This window comes from Marmota marmota, unplaced genomic scaffold, assembly GCF_001458135.2.
Source record: "Marmota marmota marmota unplaced genomic scaffold, marMar, whole genome shotgun sequence".
NCBI classification, from domain to species: domain Eukaryota; kingdom Metazoa; phylum Chordata; class Mammalia; order Rodentia; family Sciuridae; genus Marmota; species Marmota marmota.
The window spans coordinates 35807158-35825189 of NW_025999900.1; the positions used below are offsets into that span (position 1 = coordinate 35807158).

At 38.9% G+C, this 18032-nt stretch overlaps 1 gene segment (V, D, J or C); it reads right to left on the reverse strand.

Moving 5' to 3' along the window:
- Window positions 1–2333: 2333 nt before the first annotated feature.
- On the reverse strand, window positions 2334–3026 carry LOC125615195. The segment is given in 2 exon segments: window positions 2334–2665; window positions 2916–3026. Coding segments are annotated over 2 exon segments (381 nt in total).
- Window positions 3027–18032: the final 15006 nt, after the last annotated feature.

Here is an 18032-nt window from a genome sequence, read left to right on the forward strand (position 1 = left end):
AATGATGTCAATGCCTCAAGAAGTTAGGTCACTAAGAGTTGGATTGCTCATTTCAGATTCAGTATGGTATGATAACGAAAGAGAAGGAATTAAAGGATTTTTTGATAATGGAGAAAGAATTTTGGGCGAGATGGAGCTTTAAGGTGTGCATTGTAGGGTTAATAAGAATTGACCAGACTTAACTACACAGAAAAGGGACATTTGGGTGGGTGGACAACCGGAGGAGAAATATTAGAGCCAACAATGAGCTTGAGGTGCTTCTGGGTCAGTGAGGAGAACAGATTAACCAGAAGAGAGGCATATTTTGGGAAGGAATAGGAATGAGGTTTAAATAATAGAGGTAATCAGATTTGGGGATGAGGCCATGGAGACACAAAAGCGTTTAGACTTAGCAAGTGAAGTTTTGGAGCAATGAAAAGATATGATCACACTTATGCAGAAATTAGAGTTTTATAAGTATGATTTGCCTTATCATCTTCTGGAAAAATGGACAATCTTCTTTTCCAATTAATCACTCAAGTACCCCACAGGTCTTTATTAGCAGTCCAGGAAAGGTTACCTTGAGCCCTGCTCTGTGTTTTTAAAATTGGTTTTCCAAAGAATCTCTGTATTGGTTTGGTTTCTCTCCAAATAGAGCCTGACACAGGATTTGGGTGAATGTAGGTCATTTGGATCTTGGGAAGCCTGAGTGGGGAGAGCAATACTGCAGCTTGCTTCTGCCATGATCTTCTGATTAGCAAGCAGGAGTCCTCTCAGAATTGTCTACTTGAAGGAAACAGAGATTTTAGAGCATTTTCCGCACTAGCTGGTATTGACTAGCAGGGGTCATAAATCCTCTACACTTTCAGGCCATGCTTGCCCAGGGACTGAGTTCTTGAGGCATCAGAGAAGCCCAGATACAGGAAGTAAAAAACAAACAAACAAATCAACAAAAAGTACATGCTTAATGTTCAATGTTGAGCTTCTCTGGCACCTATCCCTGCTATGACTAAAATCAAAGATAGACATTTGGGTAGGACAATGAAGCTCATGAAATGCCTCTGCACAATTGGATATATACTTTCATTGTATTGTTTCCTCTGTGTCACTGAGTCTTCAAGGTGAGGACCAGCTGCAGTCTTTTTATAACAGTAACACTTGAGTTCCAGTCTCCACTTCCAAGGTTGTAATGGATACTTGTCTTCTCCCTTCTCAACACACCTTCAGGATTTCTTTATCCTTGAATGGTACTTTAGCAACCTTGATAGTCTGCCTACTGGACTGGCCCAGATCTTTATTGATGAAGGGTTTCACCTCTTGACCACTTTGCCCTTTTCATACTTTGTTGCTATATTGACACTTGGGGCTTTTACAAGTCATGGAAACACCAGGAGACACCACTGTGAAACACTTATGTTCCAAATATATTCCTCTTTACCCTCATTGTGTCATAACCACCTAGTGTTTCATGTTGATCAGGGTCACTTACCCCTCCCAATCTAAAAACTCCTCTCTCCCTGGTGGGCCATTGGCACAAGAAGTTCAGAGTGACCTAGATGACAGCCATAGCAGCAGGTTCAGTGGAACACTTTCTGAATGCCCTAGTGGCAGCATTCTTCCTCTGGGAACTGAGCCCTCTGATCCAGCAGAACCTAGTGTTATAGGAAAGGGAAACAAGTCCTTTACAAGACTCTTCCAATTCCATTTCTTGGATTCTCAACTCATGCCATGTAATAGGGTTTAATGAATATTATCGCTTTCTAGAGGACAGCATTTCAACCACTGAGAGTATTGTCCTCAAGATGGCTCCTGGATGAGCCTTCAATGGACTGTTCTGTCATTTTTCTAGGAAATCTGATGTAGGTACCATGGACTTAGGTTGTCTTGTAAATCCAGTGGATCCCCACTGTTATACCTCTTGTGTTCTGAAATGGTATCTTGTGTTGAAGAGATTCAATTTTAGACATGGATGGACAATTGAAAGCACAAACTTTAATATACAAAGTGGAAAAAGGTTAAGATTCCTAAAAGTGAAAGCTCCAAGGCAAATTATAAACATTCATTGTACAGAAAAAAAAATGCTTAGGATGTCTGACCTGTCATGGTACCATACAGAGCTCCAAGGGTGAAATGCAGTAGTGAATGAACTTGGTAAAACTGGAAACCCCTGCACATGCCATCATCTTCACTGTTATTTAAGGGTTAAAACTTGTAGATGTCCATATCTGCTATATCTTTTCTTATAGTTGGGTAAGAGGAGCATTGATTCCCAAGAGAAGTAAATGATTTTCTATTCCTATTATCTCAGTCACTTCCTCCTACCTCTGCACAGAGGCTGAGGTCTGAGGTTTCTGTCAGCCTCTCCCTGGTGCTTGTCTCATTGTGTGCTCCTGGAGGGCACAGAAATACACAGCAGCATCTCCCAGCTGTGAGTCTGAGATCTTGAGACCCAAGGACTTGGCAGCTTTCTGGAAGTTTACTGAGAAGTGATTCTCTGTTGCATTCTCTTGCTTATAAGCTTCTTGGCGAATAATGGGAATCATCTGCCAACTGGCAGTTTGCTTGTACCAGTACAAATAATAATTACTCTCACGTGTGTCATATGTACAGTCCAGGATGGCGGTCTCTGTCTCCTGTACTGACATTTCTAGTTGAGACTGGGTGACTCTCTGGGCCATGCTGGCTTCTGTGGGAAAGAGGGGAGAAAAGACTTTGCTGGAGCATCATGTTGGAGGGATAAACAAATAGACTTACAAGTTGGTTCCCATTCCCAGCCACCTTTCCTCTTGTTTCAAGCCCCAGCCAGTGTATGTACACTTTTTGCCTCCTGGTAGCCGGGCTTTAAGAAACAGTGGAGATTCAGTACTATTTATCCTCTCTCTTGCTTCACATCCCCATTAGATACCAGTATAAATAAAGACCTACACCTTTCTTACCAAGACAGATGGAGACCAGGATTGCCCACGGCAAGCTCACGAGTGTCATGCTGACAGCTCTCCCCTGCAGGGTATAAAGTCTTCTGCTTCCATCTGGGTTCTCCTGTGTGCTTGGTAACAATTCTCCTTCAATACAGGAAATGCTCTCACAGGTGGGCGGGTGATTACGTCTCATTGAAGAATGATTTTCCAACACTTTTTAGTTACTCTTTCAGAAAGTAGGCTTTTTACTTTAGTTTCAAATGGAAGTTGAAACTCTTTTCCAAGTTTATTTAGTCTAGGGAGATACCGGAAATGTAGCTGGTAAACTTCACATAAAAATGACTAAGCAAATATAATAAAACATGAACAATTAATTATGGGTGAGTTTTTAAAAAAATTTTATAACCTTTCAAAGCAAAGAATGAGAAAACAGATGTGACAGAAAAGAGGTTACTAAATAAGTAGAAGCAGAACATGTAGTATTTAATTGTGTTTGCATTTTCCATGGACACTTTTTTAAAATAAAGGCCTGGATTGTGTTACATCAAGAAACTTAAATAACTATAGCAGTAGTTCTCATCAGCACTAAATTATTTCAAGTGATTTAGTTTAATTTATATTGAAATTGAGTTACTCATATAACTCTCATTTTGAGAAAATATTATGAACAAAGAACTTTTAGAAAACCTTGCTTGGATTCATTAGAATTGTTCAGTGACAGGATATATGCAATCCAAGAGTTGGATTCCCAAGCCTGGAATGTGGATGGGGGTGCTGTTACATGGTGGGTACTGAGGAGCACAGGTTGTCTGTAGCACAGACATAAATGAGTGTTCCCTCTCAGAGAGAAGTGCAGGGAGTTTAAAGGTTGTCAATAGTCCATATGAGGTTCCTAAATCTCTTGTGCTCCAAAGTCCTGTTTGATAGCAATAGAAAAAATTCTAGAATATCTCCATCCTTGTGTCATGATTTGAAAATTTGTATCTGGTTTTGGATCATTGACTGTCAGCTCCAATACAAGGATTTGTGTGTGAAAGTGGCTTATTGCAGGTGATTTTTAGGGAATGATGGTTGGAAGTGAATCAGGGAAGGCAAGAAGGAAGGAAGGAAGCAATGAATCCAGCTACCACTGTGGGTAACTGGATTTCAATCCAGTTGAGCAGTTCTGGGAGACAGAATTGCATAGCCCAAATGAGACACGAGGAAGCTGGAGAAATCACTAATAAACGTGTCTATCACTGACCAAGGGCTGCTTTTGTGGCACAAATCTCTGGTTAAAAAAAATGATTCTCAGAGCTGCTGGAATTTTCAGCAAGAAGTGTTCAGTATGTTGTTGGTGGGATTATAAATTAGTACAACCCCTATGGAAATCAGTATGGAGTTTTCTCAAAAGACTAGGGATGGAACTACTGTACAATCCAGTTAAACCACTCCTCATTATTTATTTATTTATTTATTAAAGAGAGAGAGAGAATTTTTTTAATATTTATTTTTTAGTTTTCGGCAGACACAACAACTTTGTTTGTATGTGGTGCTGAGGATTGAACCCGGGCCGCATGCATGCCAGGCGAGCGTGCTACCGCTTGAGCCACATCCCCAGCCACTCCTCATTATTTATCCTAAAGAAATAAAGTCAGTATACTATAGTGATACATGCATGCCCATGTTTATAGCAGCACAATTCACAGTAGCCAAACTAGGGATCCAGCCTAAGTGTCCATCAATGAATAAATGGGTAAAGAAATGTGGCTTATATACACAATGGAATTTTATTCAGCCATAAAGAAGAATGAAATGTTGTCATTTGCAGGAGAATGGATGAATTTGAGAACATTTTGTTAAGTGAATTAAGCCAAACTCAGAAGGACAAGGGTCACATGTTTTTTCTCATATGTGAATTCTAAAGAGAAAAAGGAAAAGCAAGGTGTGTGTGTGTGTGTGTGTGTGGGGTCTTAGGAAAATCAATGGGAGATCAGAAGAGTAAAGGAAAGGGACCAGGGAGAGGGAAAAGTGGGGGAAGAAAAGGTGAAATGCTGAGGAATGATTTTGGCCAAATTATATGTATAATTATATTGTATGTATTTATGGATATATAACAGTGAATTTCACCATTACATACAGTTATGATGCACCAATAAAATATGGGGGGGAAAAGAACTGTTAGGTGCCCCACCAAGAGGACATGGGTGGGGCATCAATAGCATCTGTACAATCCATCCCTTTCCCTGCTCTGATCTACTTGTGCTCTGTATGGAAACCACTCAGATCTCCAATCTTAGAATAAAAGACACAAGAAGGATTACTGGGACAAGTAAAAAAGAGGCAATAGTTGATTTCAAGTTTGTAATTAATATTTATCAATAAATGTGATAAATACCACTTCTCTTATTCTCCTCACCTTTTACTAATGCTGGCCTATATTTCTTTCCTAGGCAGTAACCAAGACCTTTCTTATGATGGGTCTAAATACTTAGTTATTCAGCCTTTGTCAGACCATAGTTGCTACAATTGCCTGCTTATAAATCATAGGCACAAAACTGCTGATAGTCTTTCCTGGGTTTTAGACATGTTTTACTGGTTCTTATTGGGTTGCCACAACCCTATATCCTCATGATAATCAATCAGGACCAATTGTCTCTGCTAGTGGATTGACTATTTTCTTGGTTTTCTGGTCTACTGGCATGAGGACTCTCAAATGACCAAATGGAAGACCCTTTCTGCTCACCTTGTGGAAGCACACCCCTCTCTTTTCCCTCAAATGGAAGCATGGTCTTTTATCCAGCAAGGCCCAGAATTGTGAGAACAGGAATCACAAAATTGGATTAATAAATGTGGGATTTTCTGGGGGAGATAATGCTCTTTCCATCCTTGATTCCAGTTCCACACATTTTGTCTAACAAGATCATAGTACTATGTTGAACAGCTCTCCAAACTCTCAAAGTGCATCTAAGTTAATGCACTAGCTGAACCTTTTAGTGGTCATTCTAGTGTTCTATCAGTCTAGTGACTTGTGGGTAATGCTATATGCAGTAGAATCAGTATACACAATGATCATTTGCCCATTGGCTTACCTCCTTGCTATATGGTCTGATGCTGCAAGAAGGTGTAGTTCCTTGATAACTATAATGATCAATAAGACACCCTGAGTCCTCAGTTGCTGCTGCCATGTGTGGGACTGGGGAATGGAAGGTAAATCTATACCCAGAATGTGTGTCATTGGGAAAAAATTTCTGCCACCTCCAGGATGAAAGTGGTCCTATGTGATAATTTACCAACAAATGGCTGGCTGGTCTCCCAAAGGACTGAGTCCATATGAGAAGCTCAGTTGTATCTACTTCTGATAGGTTGGATATCTGTAGTAGAAGTGGCTAAATCTGACTTAGCAAGAAAAAAACCCCATGCTTCTGAAGTGACAGAGAACTTTGATTCCATCATCTTGATCTATTCGTGGGCCTATTGTTGAAGCAATGATGTGGGAAAGGACAGAGGTTGGCTGACAGTTTCTGGAAGGGTCACCTGGTCATTCAGTGTCTCCTCTGTAGTGGGTACTCTTTGGTGTGTGTTTATTGAGATGCAATGGTCTGAACAGTGTGGGCCTGTGCTTCTCCTGCACGTATGACTCCTTTCATTCATGGTCATTTCTAAATGTGACTCACCTTCTTCCCACTTTATCTGCTTGGGGTTCTAATCCTAGAAAAGAGCAGAATGCTGGGCACTTTTCAAAGACTCATTGTTATAACCTGTGGGCCTACCCCCTGACTTCCTCTCTAGATAGCTGGTTTTATACTTTTATTTTCTTTTAAGAAGGAGCCAACTTTTTCATCACGCAATGTGCTTTTTACCCTTCCTTTATAATCTTTGTACCACTTCCCCTCAGGTTTTGATACTTGATCTTCTAAGCCAATCTTTTTGGAATGTCAAAATATGTTTTCTTTCATTACTGAATTTGATGATCCTGGCTTTCAAGATTCTATTTGCTCTATCTTTGTAAAAGTCTACAAAGGAGTTCAAAGGCAGGCATTTTACTCTGTTCCCTCTTTGTTCCTTAGGGCTCTCTCTCCTCCTGCTATTAAGCCTCAAGTTTTTGGATTAGTTTTAACTGAAGCAAAAGCTTCACACCGAGAAACAAAATACAGTAGATAGTATTTGAAAATACTATCCATGTGCACATGGTCTTCAAATGAAATGTTTGACATTACCAAAAAGCTCCTCACATTTCTCTTTACTTAAAGCAACAGTTAGAGTAAGTGGCCCTGGAGTCCTTATAAAAGAAGCTGTGCCTGGACCCCTCAGTAAGGTTTAAGTACACGCTGCAGATGCCCAAGGGCACTGTGTGCCCGCTTCACAGAAGAATATGTTTGAATCATGGAGCTGGGATTCCTTTATGTGCAGGGGAAAGTGCTGGCCTCCTTTGTGTATCTTGGCCATAAATCTTCTGATCTTCTCACAGTATTGGCATCAGAGAGAAGAAGCCCTGCTCAGGATCTTGTCTGATCCACTGGAAGAGGGTGAAAGCTCTATCTCTGTAACCATGGTTCAGTGTGAATCTCTCACCTTCCTTGATGGTCAGAGAAGGAGAGCTGTCCCTCAAGTGGTTGTCCACTTGACCCTGTTCAGGAGCAACAAAAATATTTTCATACGAATAAACTGGTTTGATTTTGTTCTTATAATTTTTCATTTTTGTCTTACATTCTTTAGAATAAACCTCTCAGATTGTCCTGGTTCCCTCCAGATTTCATTGCCAGGGTTGCTCCCTTTTTCTCTTGCCAGTGCCCTTCCGGCCTCCTCAACTCTGTCCCCACTCCCAGGCCAGTAACATCAATAAAACCTTCAGGAGAGGCTCCATTCTTTCTTCTTCCTGGAGCCTCCAAGGATTTGAATTTGGAGGCTCAGCCCTGACCTGTTTGGTGGCTTTGTCCACTGTTCTAGCTCTGGTCACTTTGGTTTGAAAGTCCCGAGAATGTTCTCTTTTCAGAGCTAATCAAGACCTCACTGGCCCCGGAAACACGTCCAATGCCCTTGTCTGGCAGCCCTTGGTTCACCTTGCTCTGGTTTTCAGCCGTCCCTCTGTCAATGGAACACTGCCCCCATGTGGTCGGAACTTTTTAATAATTTTTTTTTTAAATTTTGTTAAGACTAAGTACATCATTCTGTTAAAAGGAATATAGAACAAAAGGTGAAAAGCAAACAAGAATGAAAGAAAACAAATGGTATTAAAAGGGTTTACAGCAATGGCTGTCTGAAGATTTTAACACCAGGAATTTCCTTCCCATCCTCCTTACCCTTTGTGGAAATCTATGCAGGTTCTTTGCCTTTTTTACTGCATTCTCAGAGGTCTAAATAGGTTGAGAGAAGATCTGAGTGCTTTTCTCAATTGATTTGTTACCTACCATAGATTTATTATATCTCAATCTGAACAGCTTTAAATTCTCTTGAAGAATATGAAGCAGGGAAATGCAGTATTGTTTCTTTTAATATGCTCTTAGCTATGAGGAAGTGCCCTGGTGTCTGGCTAACCTTGAAAATGCTAGTGGTTTTGCAAACACCTAAGCGTTTCTCATATTTAGATCTGGAAATGTGTGCAGACTCTGGCATATTGTCATATTTCATATACTAGATATCTAAAACCCTGTTTTATGGCCTCCTATAGTTGCAGAAGGGGATAAGGACTCAAGAAGAACAGAGATTAAGGAAGAAACTTCTCTTGTATTTTTTGTATCTAGTCCTCACCCTCCTGATTTTAGGTCCCTACCACATAACCACATTTTCTCAGCTACATTCCCTGGGTAAAGTCCTGGCCCTGGCCAATCTATCTTCACCCTCACTTTCTTTTTTTCTTATAGTGGTCATAAGCTAAGTGACTGAGTCTCCATCCTGAGAGTCTCTGAGGAGTAAAGAGCAGTGATCTTTTTTGGTGTTAATTGTGGAGATTATTCTTCCATTCTTTGTTATTTAGGAAATTATGTCAAACAGGGAGATTGTGCTTCTCCTAGCATTTTCTCTGAGGCACAGTGTTATTTGCCTCACATGGGGGCTTAGCTTTCTCCTGGAGGAGCCGGATCTGTGTAGGATAGTCTCCACCTTCCCTGTTCACTCATTTCTACTTGAGGAAACAATAGACCTGTGGGGGTGCTCTTTGGGGAATCAGGCTTTTGTGAAGTGACATACTATCCTGGGAAACTTGTGGTCACTATTTTTCTCAATCAGAGTACACTCAAATCAAATCACATCTGGAACCACAGAAATGCTATCAAAACTTCTAGTTGTTTTCTATCAGTGTGGATACTTACCAGGAGTGTTCTCAAAGAAGGGACTTTTTGTCTTAAAAAAATAGTTGGGTCTGTCCAACTTACTTAGAAAAAATAATATTTACATAAACATTTCCTTTGGAATTTTTTCCTCCTATCTTAGGTATAGTGAATTCAACATTCTAGGTAAGTACCAGTGAGAATATGTCTGGTTAAAGATGACTAACAGTTTTCCTGAGGAAAGATGGATAGGGGTTGTAGTAGATCAACAATAAATGTTAAATATCTACTACCTAAAATTCCTTCAACTTAATCCTGTGGGGATGTTTGATAAAATGTGCAAAATAGAATATACTAAATTTATAGTTCTGGAGATAAGAGAGACACGTATAAAATTATCTAACTCTAGGGGGCAGTGCATGATAGATATTAGCATTTATTAGTATAGAAGCAAAGTATAGGAGTAAAGGATTTGCAGTTAAGAGATAGTAGCTTAATAACTAGAATAAGAACTAAGAAGAAAAACAATTTCTATTGATTCAGAAAAAGCATTTAACATACTACAATCCAAATTCTTATTAAACCCATTAAAACATTAATTAATAACTAATTCCTTAACATAAAAAAGCATATGCCACAACCCCAAACCTGCACCTACTTATGAGGAAACACTAGGAACTTTCTTATTAAAGTAGGAGAGAGAAAAAGGTGGTCTATTATGTTTGCCACAATTTCATATTGTGTTGGAGTGCCTAGATAGTGTCAGCTCAGAACAACAACATCAACAAAACAATTAGAAACAGAAGAATTGGAAAGAAGAAAATATCTGCATTTTTGCAAATGAAATAATTACATATTAGAAAAACCTTAAAGAGAAGATTACTACCAAAAGACTGGTTATAACATATGAAACATATTTTAAAAAGCATTCATATCATTCATTTGTTGAAAAAGAAAAACAATTAAAAGAAAGCGTGGAAGAAAAGAGCACATTTTCTAATACATGAAAGTAAGAAGAAAGAAAGAAAAAAATTTTCTTAGGTATAAGTTAAGATTATACAGACAATTCAGTTAAAAAGAATACCGAATCAGCATCTCCCCTCCCTTTGCCCCGTTTTTCCCTGTCCAGACTGGTGAACCTCCACTCCTCTCCTCTCCCCCCTTCCCCCGCCTATTGTCAGCATCCACATATCAGAAAGAACATTTGGCCTTTGGTTTTGGGGGATTGGCTTATTTCACTTAGCATGATAGTCTCTACTTCCATCCATTTACTGGCAGATGCCATTTCATCCTTCTTTATGGCTAAGTAATAATCCATTGTGTATATATAACACATTTTCTTTATTCATTCATCTATTTTTTTGGGGGGGTAGGTTTGCTGAGGATTGAACCCAGGTCCTTGTGCATGTGAGGCAGGCACTTTACCAAATGAGCTACATCCCCAGCCCCTCCATTTATCTAATGAAGGCACCTAGGTTGGTTCCATAGTTTAGCTATTGTGAATTGAGCTGCTACAAACATTGATGTGGTTGAGTCACTATAGTATGCTGATTTTAAGTCCTTTAGATATATGTCAAGGAGTGGGATAATTGGGTCAAATGGTGGTTCCATTCTAAGTTTCCTGAGAAATCTACATACTGCTTTCCAGAGTGGTTGCACCAATTGTAGTCCCACTAGCAATGTATGAGTGAACTTCCCCCACCCCCCATATCCTCACCAACATTTATTGTTACTTGGATTCTTGATAATTGCCATTCTGACTGGAGTGAGATGAAGTCTCAGTGTAGTTTTAATCTGCATTTCTCTAATTGCTAGTGATGTGGAACATTTTTTTCATATATTTGTTAACCATTCATATTTCTTCTGTGAAGTGTCTGTTCAGTTCCTTAGCCCATTTATTGATTGGGTTTTGTTTTTTTGGTGTTAAGTTTTTTTGAGTTCTTTATATATCCTGGATATTAATGCTTATCTGAGGTGCTGGTGGCAAAGATTTTCTCCCATTCTGTAGACTGTCTTCATGTCCTTGATTACTTCCTTTGTTGTGAAGAAGCTTTTAGTTTGATCCCATTTATTGATTCTTGATTTTACTTCGTGTGCTTCAGGAGTCTTGTTGAGGAATTCGGTTCCTAAGCCAACACAATGGAGAGTTGGGCCTACTTTTTCTTCTATTAGACGCAGGGTCTCTGGTCTAATGCTTAGGTCCTTGATCCACTTTGAGTTGAGTTTGTGCAGGGTGAGAGACAGGGGTCTAATTTCATTTTATTACATATAGATTTCCAGTTTTTCCAGCACCATTTGTTGAAGAGGCTATCTTTTCTCCAACGTATGTTTATGGCACCTTTGTGAAGTCAGACATTTTGTAACAGAAGATAAATCTTAAGATTGTTCACAATATAACGTGTAGGAGAAAGAGCAGTCAAAGAGGATTCTGAGATTTTTAGCTCTTTTAACTAGATGAATTTATATTGTCATTTCATTGAGATGGGCTAATGTGAAGGAAGAACCCACGGGAAGAATTAGTTTTGGATATGTTAAGTTTGGGATGCTAATTAGACATCTGGTGTGGATGCTGTATAGGCTGTACAAATTTGGCTTTCAATAGAGGGAGCTAGGATGGAGGTGTGCATTTGAGGGTCATCAGTGTACAGATGGTTCTTAAGGTCACTTTCTTGGATGAAATGACTTAGAGAGTGAATGTAGATAGGACACATGTTTGAGGACTGAGTCTCCTGACAGGACAATATCTGGAGGTCAGTAGGAGCAGGCTGAGCTAGGAAAAGAGTGAGAGCAGGTGGCTGTGAAGTTGCAGACAAACCCAGAAGATGTGTGACCCAGAACTCAAGCAATGATGGTGTTTCAAGGTATGAACATTCACGCTGCCAAAATTCTTCCAAGATGTTCAATAAGATAAGGAATGGCAACGTGTCATTGGATTTGTGGATGCAAAAGCCATTGATTGGTGACCTTAGCAAGAGTGATTTCAATGGAATTAGTAGGGATGAAAATCTGACTGGCATAGATTCAGTAAGAAAAAGATAATAGAGATGACAAATTTAGAAAACTTTTTAGAACAGTTATATTATTAATAGAGACAAGGAACCAAAACATTACAAATTGTCTTTACCCATTAAACTACTAAATCCAGTTGTAGAATGTTGTCCTAATGAATGATGGGAAATGTGGATGCAAATTTATATTTCAAGATATTTACTGTAATGCTATTCAAAATGATTAAAAGTTGGAAATTAACAATCAAAGTATCCAAAATAGGAAAATGGTTCCTGCTAAGTATGGTACATACCATAAATTTTCAGTTTTTCCAGCACCATTTGTTGAAGAGGCTATCTTTTCTCCAAGGTATGTTTATGACACCTTTGTGAAGTCAGACTTTTTGTAACAGAAAATAAATCTTAAGGTTGTTTCACAATATAACGTGGGGGAGAAAGAGCAATCAAAGAGGATTCTGAGATTTTTAGCTCTTTTAACTAGATGAATTTATATTATGTGTGTGCTATTTCTATGATATGAAATAGCACACAATCAACTCAGACTATGAATGCAAGTCAATGATGGTAAAAATGAGACTGTTGATGAAATGACATAAAACTGTTCTTATAATAGGATCTAAAATGTTCAAATATGCGAGACAAGTAAAATAGGAACACAAATAAGTTTAACATAAAAATAGGCAAAAGCAAAGAGTTTTCATGTCTATGTGTCAGAGTTATAGATTTTTAGTATCTATTTTTTTTTCAGTTCAAAATCATAAACGTACATAGGGTTAACATAGTTCTTATTTCCCAAAGTTATTATCTGCCTTTACACAACTCTAGTTTGACTAGAAAATGTTTCCTCTGTGCACCTTAGATTCAGTGCAATTTGGTACTAATAAAATAGTACCAAACACAAGCATCCCCACTTCCTTTTGGCTGTACTGATTATGATTCTGACAACATCTCATCCTAAGAGAGTGTTTTAACTTTCGCAGTTCTAGGCAGAGCTGGATTTATAGATTTTGACGCTCTTGGGAATCTGCATTTCTTCATATCCCAGCATTGTCTTTCCCCATCTCTTTCAGTAGGAAGCGAATGATTCCCCTAAAGTTGTGCGACGAGTAATCCTGGGCAGCTCTGTGGAACAGAAAGAGCAAGAGAAGCATAGCTGTCCACTGATGAGAATCTGTGTGCAAAGCAGTTGTCATGCATTGCTTATGTCCTTTTCCAAAAGGTTTCCAGTTTTGAGGTGCTGCAAGCCTATGCTAATAGGCTTTTGAGTATGTGACAGATTAAGGCAAATCTTCAGTATGCCCTTTGGAGCAAATCTTTGCCCAGAGATTTATTCCTGTTTCTTCTTCTTTTCTCCCAAATTGCTTTTGGTATCTTCCACCCATTCAAGACCTCAGATGAGTCTTTAGCATTTCCCAACATTCTGTACAAGGAAAAGCTCTCCTTGGCAGAAACAGTGGTGGGTGGAATTATTCTAAACCCATGGGTTGCTTTTCCAGGAAGATCCATCTTAGAAAATTGATGTAAATGAAAGTTAATGGATGTCAATTAAATGTGCAAACTTTGACCAGAAGTTTCTACATCTGGCACTTCATCTGTCATTGAATAATATCATAGAAAGTCTTTTTTCCCCCCCAGTAAAATAGATTTCTCCCACTCATTGTTCTCAATTTCTAATTTTAAAGAGTACCTTTCTTTTTTTTTGAATGATGTGAAAATAAAACTAAATTACCCAAAGACAGAATAACCATTTGAATTTTACTGTAGTTTTTATGTTTACTTTTTAGGTACTTTGCTTGATTTGACAAACCTGCCCCAGTTAATAGAGCAACAGAGCTACGAGATTCCTAAAAGTTTGGCACATCACTGCCTGAAGACCCACTCTGTTTTATATACCCCATACCATGCTTTTTTAAGAGTAAACCAAATTAGACATCCAACATGTTTGTGATGATAAAAGAAAGACACAGGGGGCAAATTAGGAATTAGCCTGAATGTCTGACTGACTGCTCGGTTTATCCTAATGGCAACTCAATACCATGGAGAATGGGGAAGAATATGAGAGCACATCTCCACCAGGCCTGCACAGGTTCTCAGTTAAGTAAAATCTCACATCTGTTCGGCAGTGTTTTCAATGAAAATCACTCAAGGACTCCTGTAGCCACACAAGGAAGAGAGTGAATGTGAAGCAAAGCAGAATGTAGCTAGCTGGTTTTATGTGTTTGGGCTGTATTAGTTGGTTTAAAAGTTTGTTCTTTATGAACTAGTGGGTGTGGGGAAGCTTGCAGTGTTCTCCTTCATGTCCGACAAAACGAATGATGGAAAATGATTGTAAAATCACAACGCATTTGGGAAAATGTTTAGATTATTCCTTTCTGTCATATTGGCTATTAGTTGTTGGTAGAACTGCTCAGAGGAAAGGAGATTTATTTGTCCTGAATCATTTGTTATGGAAATACGGTTTTTCCACAATTGAGAAATGTTCTGGTAAAAGTAAATCTTTGATGTTATTTAATAGTTTATATTTAGATTAATAGTTCTTTCAGAAAAAGAAAAAAACAAACAAACCAATTTCAAGATTATTCCTTAATGCTATTTTTGGTAAAGACGTGATTTCTTTGCCTGGAAAGAAACCTTGTTCTGTGATGTGGATGGCCCTCTTATATTAATCATTGCCTCAAGCTAACATCTTATCTCATCTCACAGTACTTCCAGTAAAAACTGTTCCTTTCCATAGTAAATAATAATAATAATAAAAATAATAATAATTTTCTAAACCCTTTTTACTATGATTTTATTGACCTTTGTCCTTAATAAGTTTATGCTTCCTAGAATGCTATCTCTTAACTTCTCCCTCATTTAAAATCCTATACATGCTTGAAGTGCAAATTCAAAATTCAATTTCCATAAAGCTGAAAATAAGTTTTAAAATTCATTGTGAATTTTATAAGCTTGGTTGTTCAATTCTTTTTATAGCATTTTCCCTCACATGAAACTTGAAATTTTTAGTTCTGCACAAAATCATATCATTTTTGTAAGCCTTTCTGTAAGATCACTGGAAAACACATTTCTTCAACTGTTTCTTGTAATAAGGAATATTTTACATCTTGAAGCAGTCTGCTTTGTTTTGAAAAACTTCTAATTGCAGTTCTTTATAATGACCTGAGATTTTTCTTCACATTAGTTCTCACCAGGGCCTATAAAGTTGCCTTTACATATGGTATAAATATAACCAGTCATTTGTTCATTCAGCCATTGTTTGGTTAGTGCTTATTTGTAGGAACAAAATTGATGCCTCCTAAATGCTTAAATCTAGCAAGATAGGCATTCTCATGTTCATAAGATAATAAGTTCTTTATGTACCAGCATCATGCCTAAAATATTTTTATATTTTGTAAGAGAAGAAACAGAAAATCTGCAGACATGAGTTAGGAGGAATATAATTTTGTGCTGATTTGAAGAGGAAGTGAGTGAGCCACCCCTCTGGTGAGTATATGTACAGACTGAAGATGCCAACTTTTGTTAGGGCAAAAGTTGGTGGCTGTGTGTGAATTGCAGAGAGATGTGCCTTGTTTTTCTTGAAGATTGGAGCTCTTATAGTTGTTGTTGTTGTTGTTGTTTTTTTTTTTTTGCTTTATTTCAGAAATAATGGAAAGTATAGGACAAAGTCTATTCCAGCACTGAGTCTAAAACATAAAAACCAATAATCCTGTATAACTGCAGCTAAAAGAGATCCTCAAGGCCTAGGGGCTCTCTGCCACAGTTTCTGTTGACTTTCTTCCCTGATAAGAGTAAGAAACAGACACAGAAGACCAGACATCGGCTGGTCCAAATGATTTATTTTATTTCCTCAACTTTCTTGAAAACCCCAGAAGAATCAACTTGCACTTATTCTTTCTTGTGGGCGTGTGTGTGTGTGTGTGTGTGTGTGTATGTAGGGAGAATGCCATTTAGATGTTCCCTTTCCTCACCCAGAAACATTCTAGGATTACCAAGATGGCCTTTAGGGTTATCACTCTTTCTCCCATTACCCCTTGAGACAGTGAAGTGTTCGCTGAGGGTGCAAAGTGAAGAGATTCTTGTATTCAGAACAACCAGCCGGTCACAGCCAAGTCTCACTTATTTTTCTATTGCTCCCATCCCTACCACCCGAGCACTGCACAGACATACAGGCAAATGTACACACCCTTGCAGTCAGACCCTGAAAAACAAACCATCCATCACCAGTGCAGAAATAGGAAAACAAGAACAGCCAGAGGGTTGTACATCATAGTCACGGAGAGGATGTCAAGTCATTCTGCTTCCCCACCAGATCTTCATAGTGAGAATTCTGGTGAATAGGGTCTGAGCCTCTGTATTAACACAGCCCGTCACTGAACAGCTGTCCCCCTGGATGAAGGGACACAGTGAGGAAGGTGCAGCCGAACACTATGAATTCAGTGATTGGCCAAGATGTGCTATTCCTTTCCACCCTCCTTCAAAAGCTGTTGAAAATATTCAGTATGAATGACTTGTAGACAATATGGTAGAAACAGTTTTAAGGAAACTTGAGTAAGTGGAGAACTGCTGCTGCTGCTGGCCCTGATCTTCCCTTTTCAGTTGTGTAAGTCACTGTGACTCTGAGATCACAGAGACAGACCCCCCACCAAGTTGTCTGGATGCATTTGCTTTAGGCTTACTCAGAATCCAAGGTGTCAAGAGTTAAAACTCAGCAGCTAGCTCACTTAGACATATTCTACTGCCACTACCAGGGTTCAAAAGCTAACTAAAAGGAATATGTTAATCGTGTATTAATTGTCATTTCCCCCAGAGATCTGGTTTACTAAGGCCAGTGGAAGGGGTGAGGAGAAAGCACTCCCAGTCTTCAGAACAGCACAGGGTCTGGGGTTGGATATTTGGGACACTCCTGTCAGCAAGAGGCTGCTCTCTAGGATTAACTGCAGAGCCCCTTCACAGTGGCTGAGGTGCAGTCGTGTGATCATCCATGGACTGGACCACGGTTTCCTGACTCAGAGGGCTCACTGTAAACGTGAGCTCTTATTGCCTGTAAGTGTGATGGCTTCACCCCTCCCTTCAGGCTTTCAGTCATGAAATTATTTAAGCTGTTGGACACTATCCCCAGTGCACTATGAGGAGGCTAAACCTAAGTGCACTACCTTGCAGAAACTGAGGGGAAAGGTGGTTCCTCTGAGGGGTGGGATTTAGGGTCCCTGTTTACATGAGGTTACTTATTCTGAAACTTGGGCCTCTCACAGGTTCTGGGGTACTGTGGTGCTCAGCAGTAGTTAGTCCAGACAAAACTGGAGAATGTGAAAAAATTTGAGAGGTAGATGAGCTCAGTGTCCTTGGACAAAGAATTCATTTTCCAGTGAGAGAAGGAAGTGAATTCTGATAGAAGTGTCCAAAGAGGCTTGAGGATAATGGGGATAATGATTGACAAAAGAAAGTAAAGAAGAAAAGGCATGGAAGTGGATTCAGGAAAGAGCAAGAAGATCAGAGGTAATAGAGACCCCCTCCTGCTTTCTCAGTGCTGAGGACTGACCCAGGGTGCTCTACCACTGAGATATGACTTTGACCTTTTTTATTTATTTATTTTTTAATTTTGAGATTGGGTCTTCTTAAATTGCTCAGGCTGGTCTTGAACTTGGGATCCTTATGTCTCAGTCCCCCGAGTAGTTTGGAATCACAGGTATGCACAACCAGCCCAGCTGAGAAACCTTTTTTTTAAAAAATATTTTTTTTGTAGTGTAGATTGGCAGAATGTCTTTATTTTATTTATTTTTATGTGGTTCTTCTTTTTAATCTTAATATTTTAAAAAATGTTCTTATCCAATTTGAAAGATGTTCTGATAAAACCTGACTGTAGGTAAATATAAGTAAGA